The following is a 20462-nucleotide window of genomic DNA, read 5'->3' on the forward strand; positions in this document are numbered from 1 at the left end:
GAAGGTTGAAACCTAGGCGGGCTGCAGCGTTCTGGGTGACATGTGAGAACTTGGGAAGGTGGAAAGCTAGGCGGGCTGCAGCGTTCTGGGTGACATGTGAGAACTTGGGAAGGTGGAAAGCTAGGCGGGCTGCAGCGTTCTGGGTGACGTGAGAACTTGGGAAGGTGGAAAGCTAGGCGGGCTGCAGCGTTCTGGGTGACATGTGAGAACTTGGGGAGGTGGAAAGCTAGGCGGGCTGCAGCGTTCCAGGTGACGTGAGAACTTGGGGAGGTTGAAAGCTAGGCGGGCTGCAGCGTTCCGGGTGACATGTGAGAACTTGGGGAGGTTGAAAGCTAGGCGGGCTGCAGCGTTCTGGGTGACATGTGAGAACTTGGGAAGGTGGAAAGCTAGGCGGGCTGCAGCGTTCTGGGTGACATGTGAGAACTTGGGAAGGTGGAAAGCTAGGCGGGCTGCAGCGTTCTGGGTGACATGTGAGAACTTGGGAAGGTGGAAAGCTAGGCGGGCTGCAGCGTTCTGGGTGACATGTGAGAACTTGGGGAGGTTGAAAGCTAGGCGGGCTGCAGCGTTCTGGGTGACATGTGAGAACTTGGGGAGGTTGAAAGCTAGGCCGGCTGCAGCGTTCTGGGTGACATGTGAGAACTTGGGGAAGTTGAAAGCTAGGCGGGCTGCAGCGTATTGGGTGACATGTGAGAACTTGGGGAGGTTGAAAGCTAGGCGGGCTGCAGCGTTCTGGGTGACATGTGAGAACTTGGGGAGGTTGAAAGCTAGGCGGGCTGCAGCGTTCTGGGTGACATGTGAGAACTTGGGAAGGTGGAAAGCTAGGCGGGCTGCAGCGTTCTGGGTGACATGTGAGAACTTGGGAAGGTTGAAAGCTAGGCGGGCTGCAGTGTTCTGGGTGACGTGAGAACTTGGGAAGGTGGAAAGCTAGGCGGGCTGCAGCGTTCTGGGTGACATGTGATAACTTAGGAAGGTGGAAAGCTAGGCGGGCTGCAGCGTTCTGGGTGACATGTGAGAACTTAGGAAGGTGGAAAGCTAGGCGGGCTGCAGCGTTCTGGGTGACATGTGAGAACTTGGGGAGGTTGAAAGCTAGGCGGGCTGCAGCGTTCTGGGTGACATGTGAGAATTTGGGAAGGTTGAAAGCTAGACGGGCTGCAGCGTTCTGGGTGACATGTGAGAACTTGGGGAGGTTGAAAGCTAGGCGGGCTGCAGCGTTCTGGGTGACATGTGAGAACTTGGGGAGGTTGAAAGCTAGGCGGGCTGCAGCGTTCTGGGTGACATGTGAGAACTTGGGGAGGTTGAAAGCTAGGTGGGCTGCAGCGTTCTGGGTGACATGTGAGAATTTGGGAAGGTTGAAAGCTAGGCGGGCTGCAGCATTCTGGGTGACATGTGAGAACTTGGGGAGGTCAAAAGCTAGGCGGGCTGCATCGTTCTGGGTGACGTGAGAACTTGGGAAGGTTGAAAGCTAGACGGGCTGCAGCGTTCTGGGTGACATGTGAGAACTTGGGAAGGTTGAAAGCTAGGCGGGCTGCAGCGTTCTGGGTGACATGTGAGAACTTGGGGAGGTTGAAAGCTAGGCGGGCTGCAGCGTTCTGGGTGACATGTGAGAACTTGGGAAGGTTGAAAGCTAGGCGGGCTGCAGCGTTCTGGGTGACATGTGAGAACTTGGGAAGGTTGAAAGCTAGGCGGGCTGCAGCGTTCTGGATAAGTTGCAGGGGTTTGATGGCACAAGTGGGGAGCTCAGCCTACAGTGAGTTGCAGTAGTCCAGATGGGAGAGGATAAGTGCCTGGATTAGGACCTGCGCCGCTTCCTGTGTGAGGTAGTGTCGTACTCTACGGATGTTGTAGAGCATGAGCCTGCAGGAGCAGATCACTGCTTTGATGTTTGCAAAGAACGACAGGGTGTTGTCCGGGTTCATGCCAAGGTTCTTTGCACTCTGGGAGGGCAACGCTGTGGAGTTGTCAACCATGATGGAGAGGTCTTTGAGCGGGCAGGCCTTCCCTGAGAGGAAGAGCAGTTCCGACTTGTTGAGTTTGAGGTGGTTGAGATATCTGTCAGGCACACAGCGATGCGTGTCGCCACCTGGGTGTCAGTAGGGGGGAAGGAGAAAGGTAGTTGAGTATCATCCACATGGCAATGATAGGAGAGACCATGTGAGGATATGACAGAGCCAAGTGAGGGCCTCGAACCGACCCCTGGAGGACACAAGTAGTGAGAGTATGTGGTGCAGGCACCCTGGGAAATATGCAAATAAGGTTTAAAACCCTACAGCAGGGCTATTCATTTCTGATTCTGGTTTTGGACTTTTGTATGGTTCTTCAAAGAACCATCCCGTTTATGGTTATTCAGAGACCCATCAAATGGTTCCCCTATGGCATCGCTCTCAATAACCTTATTCGGTGTTGGATGATTCTTGCTCCTACAATGTCAATGGTATATCCCACTAGTTGGGGATGAGTTGTGGGGCTGTACCCTCTCTGAACCCCCTTGCAGTGTCAGCAATTTGGCCCTTTGTTAATGTGCGTTTGGGGCCTTAGCCAAGGCTTTAATACCAGTAATGGGGTTGGCACAGGGGGCGCAGCACCCAGTGTGTTTGTTTGTGCCATCAGAGTGCCAGGCTGGCCCTGTGCTGCACTATAATACCCCTAAGTGCTTTCACCGGTGCGGTAAAGGCAGGGTGAAAAATGCTGCATCAATAAATCGTGGAGTGGAGAAGTGCACTGCTGTCACTGGTACTGTTATGTTCTAATGAGGCCTGCTCAACTCTGGAGGGCTCCTGTGTGCGCAGGTGCGCGTGTTTGAGTTTGCATGCAGGTGTCCGAGGGATTGGCAGATTTATTAAGAGAATGAGAGTGCATGCACATATTGTGCATTATCCTCTCTCTGTGAATGTCAAGTCATTTATGCACATGGATTTTGCAGCGGTGTCTTTTTAATGCTTTGAGTACGAGTGAGAAGGTTTTGTTTTCCTTAAAGGGACATCTCTCTGTCATTACCATTTGACCGCTGCTCCTTTTACAGGACTATCAAGCACTTTCCTGCACGCGCGCATTCACACTTGAAAAACAGCATTTGGTCTCAGCTATAAAGTACCTGTCACATTAGAGCAAGCCTCATTTCATACCGCACACACATTATTACCATGTGACTGTCATGAGTTACACAACTGACCAAGGGGATGATGACTGTACGTTCTACGTATAAACACAATATTTTTTCTTTCCATGTCAAGCAGAGCACTAACACAGGCTGATTTGTGTGTTTTTGTTTTATGAATAGATTGCGATTTCAATTAGATTTAAAAATAGTTTTACATCAAGGAGACAACATATGTAAACCGCTGATTTTAGATATATATTTGTTTGTTCTGATAAACATTTTTAGCCTGCTGAGATGAGGGGAAATTAGGAATAGTAGAAGTTGATTGAGGTGTTTCTGATGTTCAAAGTTCAGATCATCAAAGATTTTTCTGCCCACACTAAATGACCTATTCAATCTAAACCATATTGCTTGTTTACAGTAGCTTCATGACTCCTCTAAAAATATGTTAACGGTATGAAACTTGGCCACAGAAAAAGAGATTCAACGTGAGATTGATTAAACCATGCATGGCACAACTGTTGTTTTTGACCCGCAAAACTCGGAATGACACTCAAATCGAAAAAGTTGGGGAATGGTTTTCCACAAATTTTGACATTTGTCAGCAACTTGGGAAAATAATTGACCTCGTCCCAGCTTTCCCATATTCATTAGTCGTCCTTCACTCAGTCTTGAAGTGTTGTGAGTGGGAGCAGTTGACTTCCTGCGTGTATTTCTATTTGTTCCCTGCACTGCCTGCTCTGTGCGACTCCTTGATTTGTCACGTACGCTTCCCATCAAATGCTTTCGCCGTCAAAACTATTTTTTTTTCAGAGAGCTTTCTCAAAATGGCTGTGTGTAATGGAAGACATTTATTTGCCATTTTGATTATGAACGATCGATTTCCCCTGGGCTGGCGGTAAGGCCCCCGTCCCTCTGCTTCAGCAGATGTGCACACTGACTGGCTGCAATAAAGGAACCATTAGCAAGAGCATGGTTCCTCTGAGAATGCCAGACTGAAACTGTTTGTGTGTGTGTGTGTGTGTGGTGCTTGACAGTGTGGTTTTACTTGTGTGTGCTTGTGATGTATTAGTTTATCTTTGTAGATGTAAGTATAGTGAGTGTGTGTGTGTTTGTCAGCCTTATCTGTGTGTGGGTGGGTGTGTGGGTGTGTGTGTGTTTTTTTTTGTCTCTGAAATGTTTTCTGAAATGTCAAATAAGAGTAAGCAAGGCCAGGAGTGGTTGTGTTATTCATTCTCTGGGGGGGCCGTTTGTCCTTTGCTCCAGCGTTGGCTCACAGTGCCTTTGTCTGCTTAGATCTGCAGTGTGGACATCAAGCGTGCTGGCCCACTGTACAAAGGCTACACACGAACACACAAACATGTGGGGCACATACACATATTTGACACACTTCTCCAAATGTATGAGGACATTGAAGCAAAAGCTAAATATTTGGATCTATGCTCCAGCATTTTAGTACAGAATGTAAGGTTTTATTTGAGGGTATTTTCATACATATCTGTTTTACCATTTAGAAATGAAAACATTTTATGTACAGTTGAAGTCAGAAGTTTAAATACACTTAGGTTGGAGTAATTAAAACTCATTTTTCAACCACTCCACAAATTTCTTGTTAACAAACTCGTTTTGGCAAGTTAGTTAGGACATCTACTTTGTGCATGACACAAGTCATTTTCCCAACAATTATTTACAGACAGATTATTTCACTTATAATTCACTGTATCACAATTCCAGTGGGTGAGAGGTTTACATACACAAAGTTGACTGTGCCTTTAAACATTTGGAAGGAGACGTGTTATGTCTCCTAGAGATGAACGTACTTTGGTGCGAAAAGTGCAAATCAATCGCAGAACAACAGCAAGGCACCTTGTGAAGATGCTGGAGGAAACGGGTACAAATGTATCTATATTCACAGTAAAATGAGTCCTATGTCGACATGACCTGAAAGGCCACTCAGCAAGGAAGAAGCCACTGCTCCAAAACCGGCAAAAAGCCAGAATACGGTTTGCAATGGGACTACGGTTTGCAATGCACATGGGGACAAAGATTGTAGTTTTTGGAGAAATGTCGTCTGGTCTGATGAAACAAAAAATAGAACTGTTTGGCCGTAATGACCATCATTATGTTTGGAGGGAAAGGGGGAGGCTTGCAAGCTGAAGAACACCATCCTAACTGTGAAGCACGGGGGTGGCAGCATCATGTTGTGGGAGTGCTTTGCTGCAGGAGGGATTGGTACACTTCACAAAATAGGTGGCATCATGAGGATTTTTTACTAGAATTAAATGTCAGGAATTGTGAAAAACTGAGTTGAAATGTATTTGGCTAAGGTGTATGTACACTTCTGACTTCAACTGTATCTAGTCCCCCCATTTGAAGATGTCATAAGTATTTGGAAAAATTCACATATAGTGTATTGAAATAGTCCAAAGTTGAGTATTTGATCCCATATTCCTTGCACAACTTGTTGGATGTATTAGTGGTTGGTTTTGGATTATGTTCTGTCCAATAGGAACTGAAAGGTGAATAATGTCTTGTGCCATTTTGGAGTCACTTTAAGAATAGTAAGAATAGAAGATGTTTCTGAACATTTCTATATTCACATGGATGCTACCATGATTATGGACAATCATGAATGCATCATGACTAATGATGAATGAGAAGGTTAGAGGCAAAAATATGATACCCCCGAAAAATGCTACCCCTCCCATGTTATTGGTAAGAGTTTAGCTTGTTTTGTTGTAGCCTCTGAACGGCATCTCACTTATCGTTATTCATGATTCCTTCATGATTTTTCTTAGTCATGGCATTATCAGGTTCAATTTTGAAGTGTTTTTAAACAACAAATTGACCGATGTCAGTTCAATTATTTTAATTCCCTTTCATTTGTTTTTTTTTCCCCCCTGTGAGCTCAATATACAGTTTCTCTACAAATAAATCAGATCAAGCCTGCACTGTGCGATAGTTGTAGGGAGTTTCCAACAGACCAATATTCAACATAGTTTAATGCAGAAAATGTGGTAATTAACTACAATAATCAAAATTCATTGCACGCCCGTTTAAACTTGTCTGGTCTGTGCCGAGCACGAGCACTGAGCTATAATAAGAATGGTGTGGAGCAGACACGGTGACTGAGAAGAGACAATGGTGTGGAGCAGACACGGTGACTGAGAAGAGACAACGGTGTGGAGCAGACATGGTGACTGAGAAGAGACAATGGTGTGGAGCAGACACGGTGACTGAGAAGAGACAACGGTGTGGAACAGACACGGTGACTGAGAAGAGACAACGGTGTGGAACAGACACGGTGACTGAGAAGAGACAACGGTGTGGAGCAGACACTGTGACTGAGAAGAGACAACGGTTTGGAACAGACACGGTGACTGAGAAGAGACGACGGTGTGGAACAGACACGGTGACTGAGAAGAGACAATGGTTTGGAACAGACACGGTGACTGAGAAGAGACGACGGTGTGGAACAGACACGGTGACTGAGAAGAGACGACAGTGTGGAGCAGACACGGTGACTGAGAAGAGACAACGGTGTGGAGCAGACACGGTGACTGAGAAGAGACAACGGTGTGGAGCAGACATGGTGACTGAGAAGAGACAATGGTGTGGAGCAGACACGGTGACTGAGAAGAGACAACGGTGTGGAGCAGACACAGTGACCGAGAAGAGACAACGGTGTGGAGCAGACACGGTGACTGAGAAGAGACAACGGTGTGGAACAGACACGGTGACTGAGAAGAGACAATGGTTTGGAACAGACACGGTGACTGAGAAGAGACTACGGTGTGGAACAGACACGGTGACTGAGAAGAGACGACTGTGTGGAGCAGACACGGTGACTGAGAAGAGACAATGGTGTGGATCAGACACGGTGACTGAGAAGAGACAACGGTGTGGAGCAGATATGGTGACTGAGAAGAGACAACGGTGTGGAGCAGACATGGTGACTGAGAAAAGACAATGGTGTGGAGCAGACATGGTGACTGAGAAGAGACAATGGTGTGGAGCAGACATGGTGACTGAGAAGAGACTACGGTGTGGAACAGACACGGTGACTGAGAAGAGACGACTGTGTGGAGCAGACACGGTGACTGAGAAGAGACAATGGTGTGGATCAGACACGGTGACTGAGAAGAGACAACGGTGTGGAGCAGATATGGTGACTGAGAAGAGACAATGGTGTGGAGCAGACATGGTGACTGAGAAAAGACAATGGTGTGGAGCAGACATGGTGACTGAGAAGAGACAATGGTGTGGAGCAGACATGCTGACTGAGAAGAGACAATGGTGTGGAGCAGACACGGTGACTGAGAAGAGACAACGGTGTGGAGCAGACACGGTGACTGAGAAGAGACAACGGTGTGGAGCAGACACGGTGACCGAGAAGAGACAACGGTGTGGAGCAGACACGGTGACTGAGAAGAGACAACGGTGTGGAGCAGACACGGTGACTGAGAAGAGACAACGGTGTGGAGCAGACACGGTGACTGAGAAGAGACAACGGTGTGGAGCAGACACGGTGACTGAGAAGAGACAATGGTGTGGAGCAGACACGGTGACTGAGAAGAGACAACGGTGTGGAGCAGACACGGTGACTGAGAAGAGACAATGGTGTGGAGCAGACACGGTGACTGAGAAGAGACAACGGTGTGGAGCACACACGGTGACTGAGAAGAGACAACGGTGTGGAGCACACACGGTGACTGAGAAGAGAATGTGAGATTGAGAGGGATAGAAAACAGTTGCTTCGTGAGCCTGAAAATGCATGATCTAAGTGATTGATAGTTGGTATTCAGCAGTCATAAAAGTATGCCTTTACTTTTAATAACTCCTACAATAGTGATATTAAAGTAATGTGAATGAATGTGAATGAATTATGATTAATAAGTGATAAGCATTAATGGCCAGTCACTACCATCATTGTGTTATTGTTTTACAGCATTCAACCCACATAATGCATAGTGCATTTAGGGTTCTATGTTCGGTTGGCGTTAAGGAGGTTAGTGTCAAACGCACATTAGTTTGCAATTTTGTCATGTAAAAACTGTCACACTGGCATTTTCCAGCCTTAACGCCAGGTTCGGCAATTTACTTGTCTTATATGGCTCCCAAGTGGTGCAGCGGTCTAAGTCACTGCATCTCAGTGCTAGAGGTGTCAATACAGACACTGGTTCGATTCCAGGCTGTATCATAAGGTAGTGCACAATTGGCCCAGCGTCGTCTGGGTTAGGGTTTGGCCAGTGTAGACCGTCATTGTAAATAAGAATTTGTTCTTAACTGACTTGCCTAGTTAAATATTAAAAATAAGCAACTGAAATATCACATTTATATTAGTATTCAGACCCTTTACTCTGAAGCACTTTTGGCAGCGATTACAGCCTTGAGTCTTCTTGGGTATGATGCTACAAGCTTGCCACACCTGTATTTGGGAATTTTCTCCCATTCTTCTCTGCAGATCCTCTCAAGATCTGTCAGGTTGGATGGGGAGCGTCGCTGCACAGCTATTTTCAACTCTCTCTAGAGATGTTCGATCGGGTTCAAGACCGGGTTCTGGCTGGGACACTCAAGGACATTCAGAGACTTGCCCTGAAGCCACTCCTGCGTTATCTTGGCTGTGTGCTTAGGGTTGTTGTCCTGTTGGAAGGTGAATCTTCATCCCTGTCTGAAGTTCTGAGCACTTTGGACCAGGTTTTCATCAAGGTTCTCTCTGTACTTAAAGACGTCTATGTTTGGACCAAATTGAGGCTGGTCCACGAAAAGGCCACACTCTTTCTACCATATCCTATATCTGCTACATGATTTATGTTTATTTCTTTGACTGAATGTTCTAAAGCCTTTATTACAGCAAAGCAAATATTAAAAACAGCCACATTTGTGAAATTGTTTACTTGACATGTTGCTGTGTGAGATTTGGTGCTTACGGAATCGGTATGCTATTAAACGAACACTCAAACAGGCAATCGAAGCAGGATCTGACTTTGTTAATGTAGAAATATTGATGATTTATAAAGCCAAGCACATTTAACAGTTAAGCTATTGATTATAGATCTAATTAAGTTTGGGTTTTCTCTCTCCTAACTTTTTTTTTTACAATAAGCCAAGGGCTATTTTCTCATCTCCTCATTCTGCTGCTGCCTCCGGCATTGTTCTCAACACCAATATGCTGGTTAACTTTGCTATAATGCACATAGCAACATAATCTGGGAAAAGGTTCCAATTCCTGCTCGACTAAAGAGATCTTGGTCGACCAACAGCCTATTGACCAAACAATCGACTAGTCAACTAAATGGGGTCAGCCCTAACCTACACACAATACCACCCTAACCTACACACAATACCACCCTAACCTACACACAATACCACCCTAACCTACACACAATACTGCCCTAACCTACACACAATACCACCCTAACCTACACACAATACCGCCCCCTAACCTACACACAATACCGCCCCTAACCTACACACAATACCGCCCCTAACCTACAACACAAATACCATCCTAACCTACACACAATACCACCCTAACCTACACACAATACCGCCCTAACCTACACACAATACCACCCTAACCTACACACAATACCACCCTAACCTACACACAATACCACCTAACCTACACACAATACCACCTAACCTACACACAATACCACCCTAACCTACACACAATACCACCCTAACCTACACACAATACCACCCTAACCTACACACAACCTAACCTACACACAATACCACCCTAACCTACACACAATACCACCCTAACCTACACACAATACCACCCTAACCTACACACAATACCACCCCTAACCTACACACAATACCACCCTAACCTACACACAATACCACCCTAACCTACACACAATACCACCCTAACCTACACACAATACCACCCTAACCTACACACAATACCACCCTAACCTACACACAATACCACCCAATACCACCCTAACCTACACACAATACCACCCTAACCTACACACAATACCGCCCTAACCTACACACAATACCACCCTAACCTACACACAATACCACCCTAACCTACACACAATACCACCCTAACCTACACACAATACCACCCTAACCTACACACAATACCACCCTAACCTACAACACAATACCACCCTAACCTACACACAATACCACCCTAACCTACACACAATACCGCCCTAACCTACACACAATACCACCCTAACCTACACACAATACCACCCTAACCTACACACAATACCACCCTAACCTACACACAATACCGCCCTAACCTACACACAATACCACCCTAACCTACACACAATACCACCCTAACCTACACACAATACCTCCCTAACCTACACACAATACCGCCCTAACCTACACACAATACCACCCTAACCTACACACAATACCACCCTAACCTACACACAATACCACCCTAACCTACACACAATACCACCCTAACCTACACACAATACCACCCTAACCTACACACAATACCACCTAACCTACACACAATACCACCCTAACCTACACACAATACCACCTAACCTACACACAATACCACCCTAACCTACACACAATACCACCCTAACACAATACCACCCTAACCTACCACCCTAACCTACACACAATACCACCCTAACCTACACACAATACCACCCTAACCTACACACAATACCAAACCTACACACAATACCACCCTAACCTACACACAATACCACCCTAACCTACACACAATACCACCCTAACCTACACACAATACCACCCTAACCTACACACAATACCACCCTAACCTACACACAATACCACCCACCCTAACCTACACACAATACCACCCTAACCTACACACAATACCACCCTAACCTACACACAATACCACCCTAACCTACACACAATACCACCTAACCTACACACAATACCACCCTAACCTACACACAATACCACCCTAACCTACACACAATACCTCCCTAACCTACACACAATACCACCCTAACCTACACACAATACCACCCTAACCTACACACAATACCACCCTAACCTACACACAATACCACCTAACCTACACACAATACCACCCTAACCTACACACAATACCACCCTAACCTACACACAATACCACCCTAACCTACACACAACCTACCACCCACCCTAACCTACACACAATACCACCCCTAACCTACACACAATACCACCCTAACCTACACACAATACCACCTAACCTACACACAATACCACCCTAACCTACACACAATACCGCCCTAACCTACACACAATACCACCCTAACCTACACACAATACCTACCCTAACCTACACACAATACCACCCTAACCTACACACAATACCACCTAACCTACACACAATACCACCCTAACCTACACACAATACCACCCTAACCTACACACAATACCACCCTAACCTACACACAATACCACCCTAACCTACACACAATACCACCCTAACCTACACACAATACCACCCTAACCTACACACAATACCACCTAACCTACACACAATACCACCCTAACCTACACACAATACCACCCTAACCTACACACAAACCTACACACCCACCCTAACCTACACACAATACCACCCTAACCTACACACAATACCACCCTAACCTACACACAATACCACCCTAACCTACACACAATACCGCCCTAACCTACACAATACCGCCCTAACCTACACACAATACCGCCCTAACCTACACACAATACCACCCTAACCTACACACAATACCACCCTAACCTACACACAATACCACCCTAACCTACACACAATACCACCCTAACCTACACACAATACCACCCTAACCTACACACAATACCACCCTAACCTACACACAATACCACCCTAACCTACACACAATACCACCCTAACCTACACACAATACCGCCCTAACCTACACACAATACCGCCCTAACCTACACACAATACCACCTAACCTACACACAATACCACCCTAACCTACACACAATACCACCCTAACCTACACACAATACCACCCTAACCTACACACAATACCACCCTAACCTACACACAATACCGCCCTAACCTACACACAATACCGCCCTAACCTACACACAATACCACCCTAACCTACACACAATACCACCCTAACCTACACACAATACCGCCCTAACCTACACACACACACAATACCGCCCTAACCTACACACAATACCGCCCTAACCTACACACAATAACCACCTAACCTACACACAATACCGCCCTAACCTACACACAATACCGCCCTAACCTACACACAATACCGCCTAACCTACACACAATACCGCCCTAACCTACACACAATACCGCCCTAACCTACACACAATACCGCCCTAACCTACACACAATACCGCCTAACCTACACACAATACCGCCCTAACCTACACACAACCTACACACAATACCGCCCTAACCTACACACAATACCGCCCTAACCTACACACAATACCGCCTAACCTACACACAATACCGCCCTAACCTACACACAATACCACCCTAACCTACACACAATACCACCCTAACCTACACACAATACCACCTAACCTACACACAATACCACCCTAACCTACACACAATACCACCCTAACCTACACACAATACCACCTAACCTACACACAATACCACCCTAACCTACACACAATACCACACAATACCACCCTAACCTACACACAATACCACCCTAACCTACACACAATACCGCCCTAACCTACACACAATACCGCCCTAACCTACACACAATACCGCCCTAACCTACACACAATACCGCCCTAACCTACACACAATACCACCCTAACCTACACACAATACCGCCCTAACCTACACACAATACCACCCTAACCTACACACAATACCACCCTAACCTACACACAATACCGCCCTAACCTACACACAATACCGCCCTAACCTACACACAATACCACCCTAACCTACACACAATACCGCCTAACCTACACACAATACCGCCTAACCTACACACAATACCGCCCTAACCTACACACAATACCGCCTAACCTACACACAATACCACCCTAACCTACACACAATACCGCCCTAACCTACACACAATACCGCCCTAACCTACACACAATACCGCCCTAACCTACACACAATACCGCCCTAACCTACACACAATACCGCCCTAACCTACACACAATACCGCCCTAACCTACACACAATACCGCCCTAACCTACACACAATACCGCCTAACCTACACACAATACCGCCCTAACCTACACACAATACCGCCCTAACCTACACACAACCTACACACAATACCTAACCTACACACAATACCACCTAACCTACACACAATACCGCCCTAACCTACACACAATACCGCCCTAACCTACACACAATACCGCCTAACCTACACACAATACCGCCCCTAACCTACACACAATATAACCTACACAATATCGCCCTAACCTACACACAATATCGCCCTAACCTACACACAATACCCACCCTAACCTACACACAATACCGCCCTAACCTACACACAATACCGCCCTAACCTACACACAATACCGCCCTAACCTACACACAATACCGCCCTAACCTACACACAATACCGCCCTAACCTACACACAATACCGCCCTAACCTACACACAATACCGCCCTAACCTACACACAATACCGCCCTAACCTACACACAATACCGCCCTAACCTACACACAATACCTCCCTAACCTACACACAATACCTCCCTAACCTACACACAATACCTCCCTAACCTACACACAATACCCGCCCTAACCTACACACAATACCCGCCCTAACCTACACACAATACCGTCCTAACCTACACACAATACCGCCCTAACCTACACACAATACCGCCCTAACCTACACACAATACCGCCCTAACCTACACACAATACCGCCCTAACCTACACACAATACCGCCCTAACCTACACACAATACCCGCCCTAACCTACACACAATACCACCCTAACCTACACACAATACCCGCCCTAACCTACACACAATACCGCCCTAACCTACACACAATACCCGCCCTAACCTACACACAATACCCGCCCTAACCTACACACAATACCCGCCCTAACCTACACACAATACCAAAGCGAAAACAAATTAAGAACAGAAATACCTTGTTTTTACATAAGTATTCAGAGCCTTTGCTATGAGACTCAAAGTTGCTGTCAGGTGCATCCTGTTTTCATTGAAAAAATGCAGAATTATGTGACATGGGGAAGTTTGGGAAAAAAACGAATCACTTCCGAATCATTCTTTGGAATAACTGACATTCTGGAGGAATAATTACAACCAACGTTCTCTAGTAATACTAGTTCCGTGTGAATAGGTCTTTGGTCACGTGCATACGATGCATACATGTCACGTAAAGAGAGCAAGGGTTGAGGGACTAGGGAATGTTTTTCCTAAACAAATGAGGGATTTCGATAGCAGAACTTTTAAGTCATAAATTACTGTAATTATGTTGCAGCTTCAGCAACACGGACAGTGCGATAAACACTGTCGATGTTCTGTGGTGGTCGCTGCAGGAGGGAGGAGAGGGAGACAACGGGTGCTAGTTAGATAGTCACTTGCTGTCTTTAAAAAAAACAATTTTACACAGCTCAGCAAGTCTGAGCCCTGCTCAGCACAATCAAATCAATTGCTGGTCGGACTCCCTTTAGTCATTTGTGTGTCTTAATTATTTAATATAACCGTGTGCTTAAAGCATCAGACAAGCTCAAGTGAATATAGTTGATTTGATTAAACACATAGGATGTGTCAATATATGGGGGGAAAAAATTGTCATTTAAAAATGTCAACCAATCGATTGGTCGAAAGAACAGACAAATCTTGGTCAACCGAGATCTTTTTTAGTCAGGGACAGCCATAGTGAAGATTTATAAAGGGAAAAAAATGTTGAATCCATTTTAGAATAAGGCTGTAACGTAACAAAATGTGGAAAGAGTGAAGGGGTCTGAATACTTTCGAATGCACTGTAGGTATGTATGCTGTCTCTGTTACAAGCATTTCACTACACCCGCAATAACACCTGCTTAACACGTGTATGTGACCAATATTGATTTTATAAAAATGTATTGTAGGCAGGCCTGCATTATTTTAGCCATGCTTTGGATGTGTGTAAAACCTCCTCCATGATGTAGCCCACGTGTTCATACCCATCATGATACAAGAGAACCTTGTATTTAGAAGTTATTTTCCTCAAACAATTGTTTGTTTTTTCTGTTTCATATTTTTAAATCTCAAGCCTCAAAACTTGAGACATCTGTTGCCTTGTGACAAAACTGCACATTTTGTCCCCAGGACAAGGTGCACCTGTGTAATGATCATGCTGTTTAGTCAGCTTCTTGATATGCCACACCTGTCAGGTGGATGGAATATCTTGGCAAAGGAGAAATGCTCACTAACAGGGATATAAAACATTTGTCCACAACATTTGAGAGAAATAACCTTTTTGTGGTTATGTAACATTTCTGGGATATTTTATTTCAGCACATGAAACATGGGATCAACACTTTACATTGTGTTTATATGTTTGTTCAGTGTATGTTAATGTACATTAAGTGCTTTCATTTCTAAACGGTTAAATACTGTACATATAAAAATACACATTCTCTACTGTCACCTCAAATGAAACATTTAATCTCAAATCCAAAATGCTGGAGTATAGGGCCAAATTAACTGTCCAAATACATACGAAGGAGAGTGTAAATATAATTAATTGTGCCCTTCCTTCATTTCCACTTGCAAGATGAAAAAGAGAGAGAAAAGGACCCATGCAGGTCCACTCGCACACATTACTCTCTCTCTCTCTCTCTCTGTCTCTCTCTCTGTCTCTCGCTGTCTCTCGCTGTCTTTCTCTCTCTCTCTGTCTCACTCTCTGTCTCTTTCTCTGTCTCACAAACAGACTGTTGTGCTGTATTTTGTCTCTGCACCGTTGCCTATGTCTGATTGCCAGGAGCTGGGCACATGGTGCGAGGAGGGACGCATGATTGGTTTCCAGTCACACGTAGAGCAGGGGAATAAGGTATGAAGCCTGATGCTGTGTGTGTGGGTTCAGTGGTCAGTGTCCAGGTTGGGAGGTCATAGGGTGAGGTTAGTGGGTTATGTAGTTACTGTAGGGTCATTGTAGTGGTAGGGGAGGGCTGTGGATCTAGGCCACACAGCCAAATTGGAACAAGAAGGAAAGAAATCCAATTCATATTCTTATCTCAATACCTGTCACACAGCAAGATGCTTTTCAACCTCTGGAGTGCTTCCCTGTTTTCAATTTCAGTGTGTGTGCGTGCTTGCATGTGCAGATATGTGTGTGTGTCAGGGTTTCCGTTAAGAAAGTGTGGCGCCGGACATTTGACCGGCAACATTTTAATTTACTGGAAGTGTAAGAAATTTACTGGGACCATATGCATTGTGTGTCCACCCACTGTTCTCAGAATGACAGAAATACCATTCAGCTTGAGGTAATTAATCTTAACAGAACATGCAACTCTGATGCCGCAGCATGCGATTTGAAGATTAAAATCATTCAGAATAGGCTACTACACCAGAAAGCATGATTTGGCCACAGAGGATCATTAGCTTCTTAAGAAAAAAAATGGTGGATCGTTTTAAATCGCATTGCCTAGGTTACAGTCGGAAGGGCCCGTAATTTTGGGCAGAGCGCGCAGAAAATACCAAGTAGATGATTGAGTTGCGATTGTCAGTGAAAAGCAGAGAGACCCAGCAAGGCAAACCGCAATATTTAAAAATTTAAATAGTGGAAAAAAAGTTTGGAAAACAAACGACTATTGCTGTAAAGAGAAGACAATGAAAAGACTCCAATCTGTCTTACTTCTCAAAATTTTGAACTGAATTGATTGGAAACTATTGGCACCAGCGGAGAACTTCGACCATATCCCCGTTGCGTGTGCATATTCACAGTGTTTATCATTCGGTCACTGCCACTTTGCTTTGGACAATAATTTCCCCCTCCAGGTTAGATGTATTTGTCTCCCCTTTTCGTAGGCCGATGATATGAATCAGACAGCGTTGTTTTTGTTGATCTGTTTGTCAGTGTCAGCAGAGTAGGCTACCCTGTCATAGATAAAACAATATTCAGCTAATGTCTCCGAATAAAGTGTAGTAGAATTGCATGAAATGTGTCTAATAAAGGCCACAATTTCCTTTGCAAAGAAAGGAGAAGAAATGTACGTTTTCTGATCTGATGCCAAGGTTACTCTAAACCACTACGCGGTAACGCAATCTGAAATTATTCAGACCCCTTGACTTTTTCCACATTTTGTTACGTTACAGCCTTATTCTAAAATGTATAATGTACAAATCTTATTAATCCACACACACTACCTAATAATGAAAAAGCCAAATCAGGTTTTTAGAAATGTTTGTAAATGTATTAAAAATAAGAAACATACCTTAGTTACATAAGTATGCAGACCCTTTGCTATGAGACTCGAAATTGAAATTCTACTTGTGGTAAATTCAACTCATTGGACATTATTTGGGAAGGCACACATCTGTTTATATAAGGTCTCACAGTTGACAGTGCATGTCAGAGCAAAAACCAAGCAGACCAGGAGAAACAAGATTCTCTGGTCTGATGAAACCAAGATTGAACACTTTGGCCTGAATGACAAGCGTCACGTCTGGAGGAAACCTGGCACAGTCTCTACGGTGAAGCATTGTGGTGGCAGCCTCATGCTGTGGGGATGTTTTTCAGCGGCAGGGACTGGGAGACTCGTCACGATCGAGGGAATTATAAACGGAGCAAAGTACAGAGAGATCCTTGATGAAAACTTGCTCCAGAGAGCTCAGCGCTGGAGAGAGCTGAAAATAGCTGTGCAGCGACGCTCTCCATACAACCTGACAGAGCTTGAGAGGATCTGCAGAGAAGAGTGGGAGAAACTCGCCAAATATAGGTGTGCCAAGCTTGAAGCGTCATACCCAAGAAGACTGGAGGCTGTAATCGCTGCTTCAACAAAAAAGGGGCAGTAAAGTGTCTGAATACTAATATAAATGTGATATTACAATTAGCAAAATAAATAAAGTTTTTCTTTGTAATTATGGGGTATTGTGTGTAGATTACGGACACATCTGGGTTTGGTGGATGCCAGGAAATAGTGCCAACTGTAACGTTTGGTGGATGAGGAATAATGGTCTGGGGCTGTTTTTCATGGTTCGGGCTAGGCCCCTTAGTTCCAGTGAAGGGAAATCCAAGCCAGGCGTAATCACCCAACATCAGTCCCCAACCTCACTAATGCTTTTGTGGGTGTATGGAACCAAGTCCTCGCAGCAATGTTCCAACATCTAGTGGAAAGCCTCCCCAGAAGAGTGTAGGCTGTTATAGCAGCAAAGAGGGGAGACCAACTCTCATGATGTTGGAATGAGAGATGTTTGACAAGGGGCTGCGGTGCCCACATTCTTTTGGTCATGTAGTGTATTCTTAGCCTAAATGATGACTATCCAATCTATGACATGAATAGTAGGCTATCTGACATAAGTCTGCCAATGCGAGGATGCATGAACTGCTTATAATAAAGGATCATTTTTACGGTGAAAATGAGCTTCCTGAAACTTGAAACCCACGCATTGAATATGTTAGAATAACTGTCTACGTTTCCTTTTCCTCACCCAACAAGACAAGTAACAAACAGCAATATCACTGGCCTTTGTCAATCTACTGTCCCACATAGTAGAAAAGTGTACCTATTCTATTGGTCAGCTTGTCTTTCTGTGCAAGTAAACAAATGACCTATTCCAAACAGACTCTGGGACAGTTGTGGGGCAATAGAAACCAAATGTATACAACCAATAAGCCAAGGCTACATCCCAATCAACATTTAAAAAACAATAAGATTCATGTAACAGATCAGAATGTGGATTGTGCCTTTGGTTATTGAACAATGAAAGAAAGTTGATTTGAAAACCAATAGAACATGGGAGAAAAGGCTACTGGTTTCAATAGCCTATGGAAGTCTTGTTGGATCTTGGCTAGGCTTTTCTGAAGCAAGATAATACATGGCTCATATGTAGAAAAAAGTTCAGGTTTCAAATAATTAAGTATATGTTTTCAAAATGCATACTGCCTCCAGCTCATTGCAAGTGGTGTGTGACACGCTGAAGCCTGCCTAGTTGCCTATGCACATGAATGGCGAATGGGAAGCTCGCTTCAATTACCAGTTGAGAAATAAAAATAGTAGCTCTTTATAATTGTGGCATCAAAACCGTTTTTTACACCCGATTGCCTTCAGAAATGTTGTGCAATGTGCTTATTAAAGCATGTTTCACTCCAGCAGCAACAAACATCTGTTTGAGCAGAATCAGCAGCTCTCACGCTACATCCACTGGTTTTTAAAATACATTATTTCGCAATGTCATTTTTTGATGTTGCCAGCTTGATCACGTGATAGCTCACATTCTAATTCACTTCGAAACGAGTGCAGCGGTCCATCTGGTTAACCAGTTTCTCAGTGAAATCCAACACATTTCTCCATGTGTTTTATTGCATTGTCTCCATGTAAAGCTAGCCTGTGGGCCAGGGTCTTTCTTACAGTTAACCTGTTTAGCTAAGGTCTGTCCTTGTTTGCACTCTGCTGCTAATTTGCTCATACCTGTGTTTTATTTGTATTTTTTGAACCTTTATTTAACAAGTCAGTTAAGAACAAATTCTTATTTACAATGACGGCCTAAGAACAGTGGGTTAACTGCCTTGTTCAGGGGCAGAACGACAGATGTTTACCATGTCAGCTCGGGGATTAGATCTAGCAACCTTTCGGTTACTGGCTCAACGCTCTAACCACTAGGCTACCTGCTGTCCCTTGTTGGTTTGCTTGTTTTGATTACTGATCAAATACTCTTGAGTGTGTGTGAGAGTGTGTTCGTACTGTATGTGTCTATGCACCAGTGTGAAATCAAAGGTATGTACCTCTTAGGAGGCTGTGTCTAATTAATATCATACAGACAGACAGACTCAGCAGCCTCCCCTTCCTTTCCATCTTCCCCTTTACAACTAAGCTCTATACGTGTTCCCCTTGAACCCAGGACCCAAAGGAGAGGAAGTAAACCGACTCCGTTTCAGAGGTTTATTTTGGCACTTCTGCCACCACCCTGCCTGGCACGCTGTGTGGCCCAGTGGGGTCATGGCATAGGTGGGTCCGTGTGTGTGAGTGAGACGGGAAGTTGGCTTTTTAAATCTCCCAGCTCAGCATTTACCTCAGCATGTTCCTCCTGTTACTGACAGCAGCTGCTGCACTAACATACACATCATAGAGACTCTGTGTGTGTGTGTGTGTGTGTGTGTGTGTGTGTGTGTGTGTGTGTGTGTGTGTGTGTGTGTGTGTGTGTGTGTGTGTGTGTGTGTGTGTGTGTGTGTGT

The 20462-nt window shown here is 44.9% G+C and overlaps 1 protein-coding gene across 3 annotated transcripts in view; it reads left to right on the forward strand.

The window, feature by feature from the left end:
* The window catches only part of LOC124041180 (attractin-like protein 1), a 368532-nt gene that overhangs the window by 138855 nt on the left and 209215 nt on the right, over positions 1-20462 (forward strand). The window contains exon 21 of one of the 3 annotated variants that reach the window (XM_046358453.1): positions 18210-18217. The exons of the other annotated variants lie outside the window; for them this stretch is intronic. Coding sequence (XP_046214409.1) covers positions 18210-18217 — 8 coding nt within the window. The remainder of the gene's footprint in view (positions 1-18209; positions 18218-20462) is intronic. 3 annotated transcript variants of the gene reach the window in all.

The sequence above is a fragment of the Oncorhynchus gorbuscha genome, linkage group LG08, assembly GCF_021184085.1.
Source record: "Oncorhynchus gorbuscha isolate QuinsamMale2020 ecotype Even-year linkage group LG08, OgorEven_v1.0, whole genome shotgun sequence".
Taxonomy (NCBI): domain Eukaryota; kingdom Metazoa; phylum Chordata; class Actinopteri; order Salmoniformes; family Salmonidae; genus Oncorhynchus; species Oncorhynchus gorbuscha.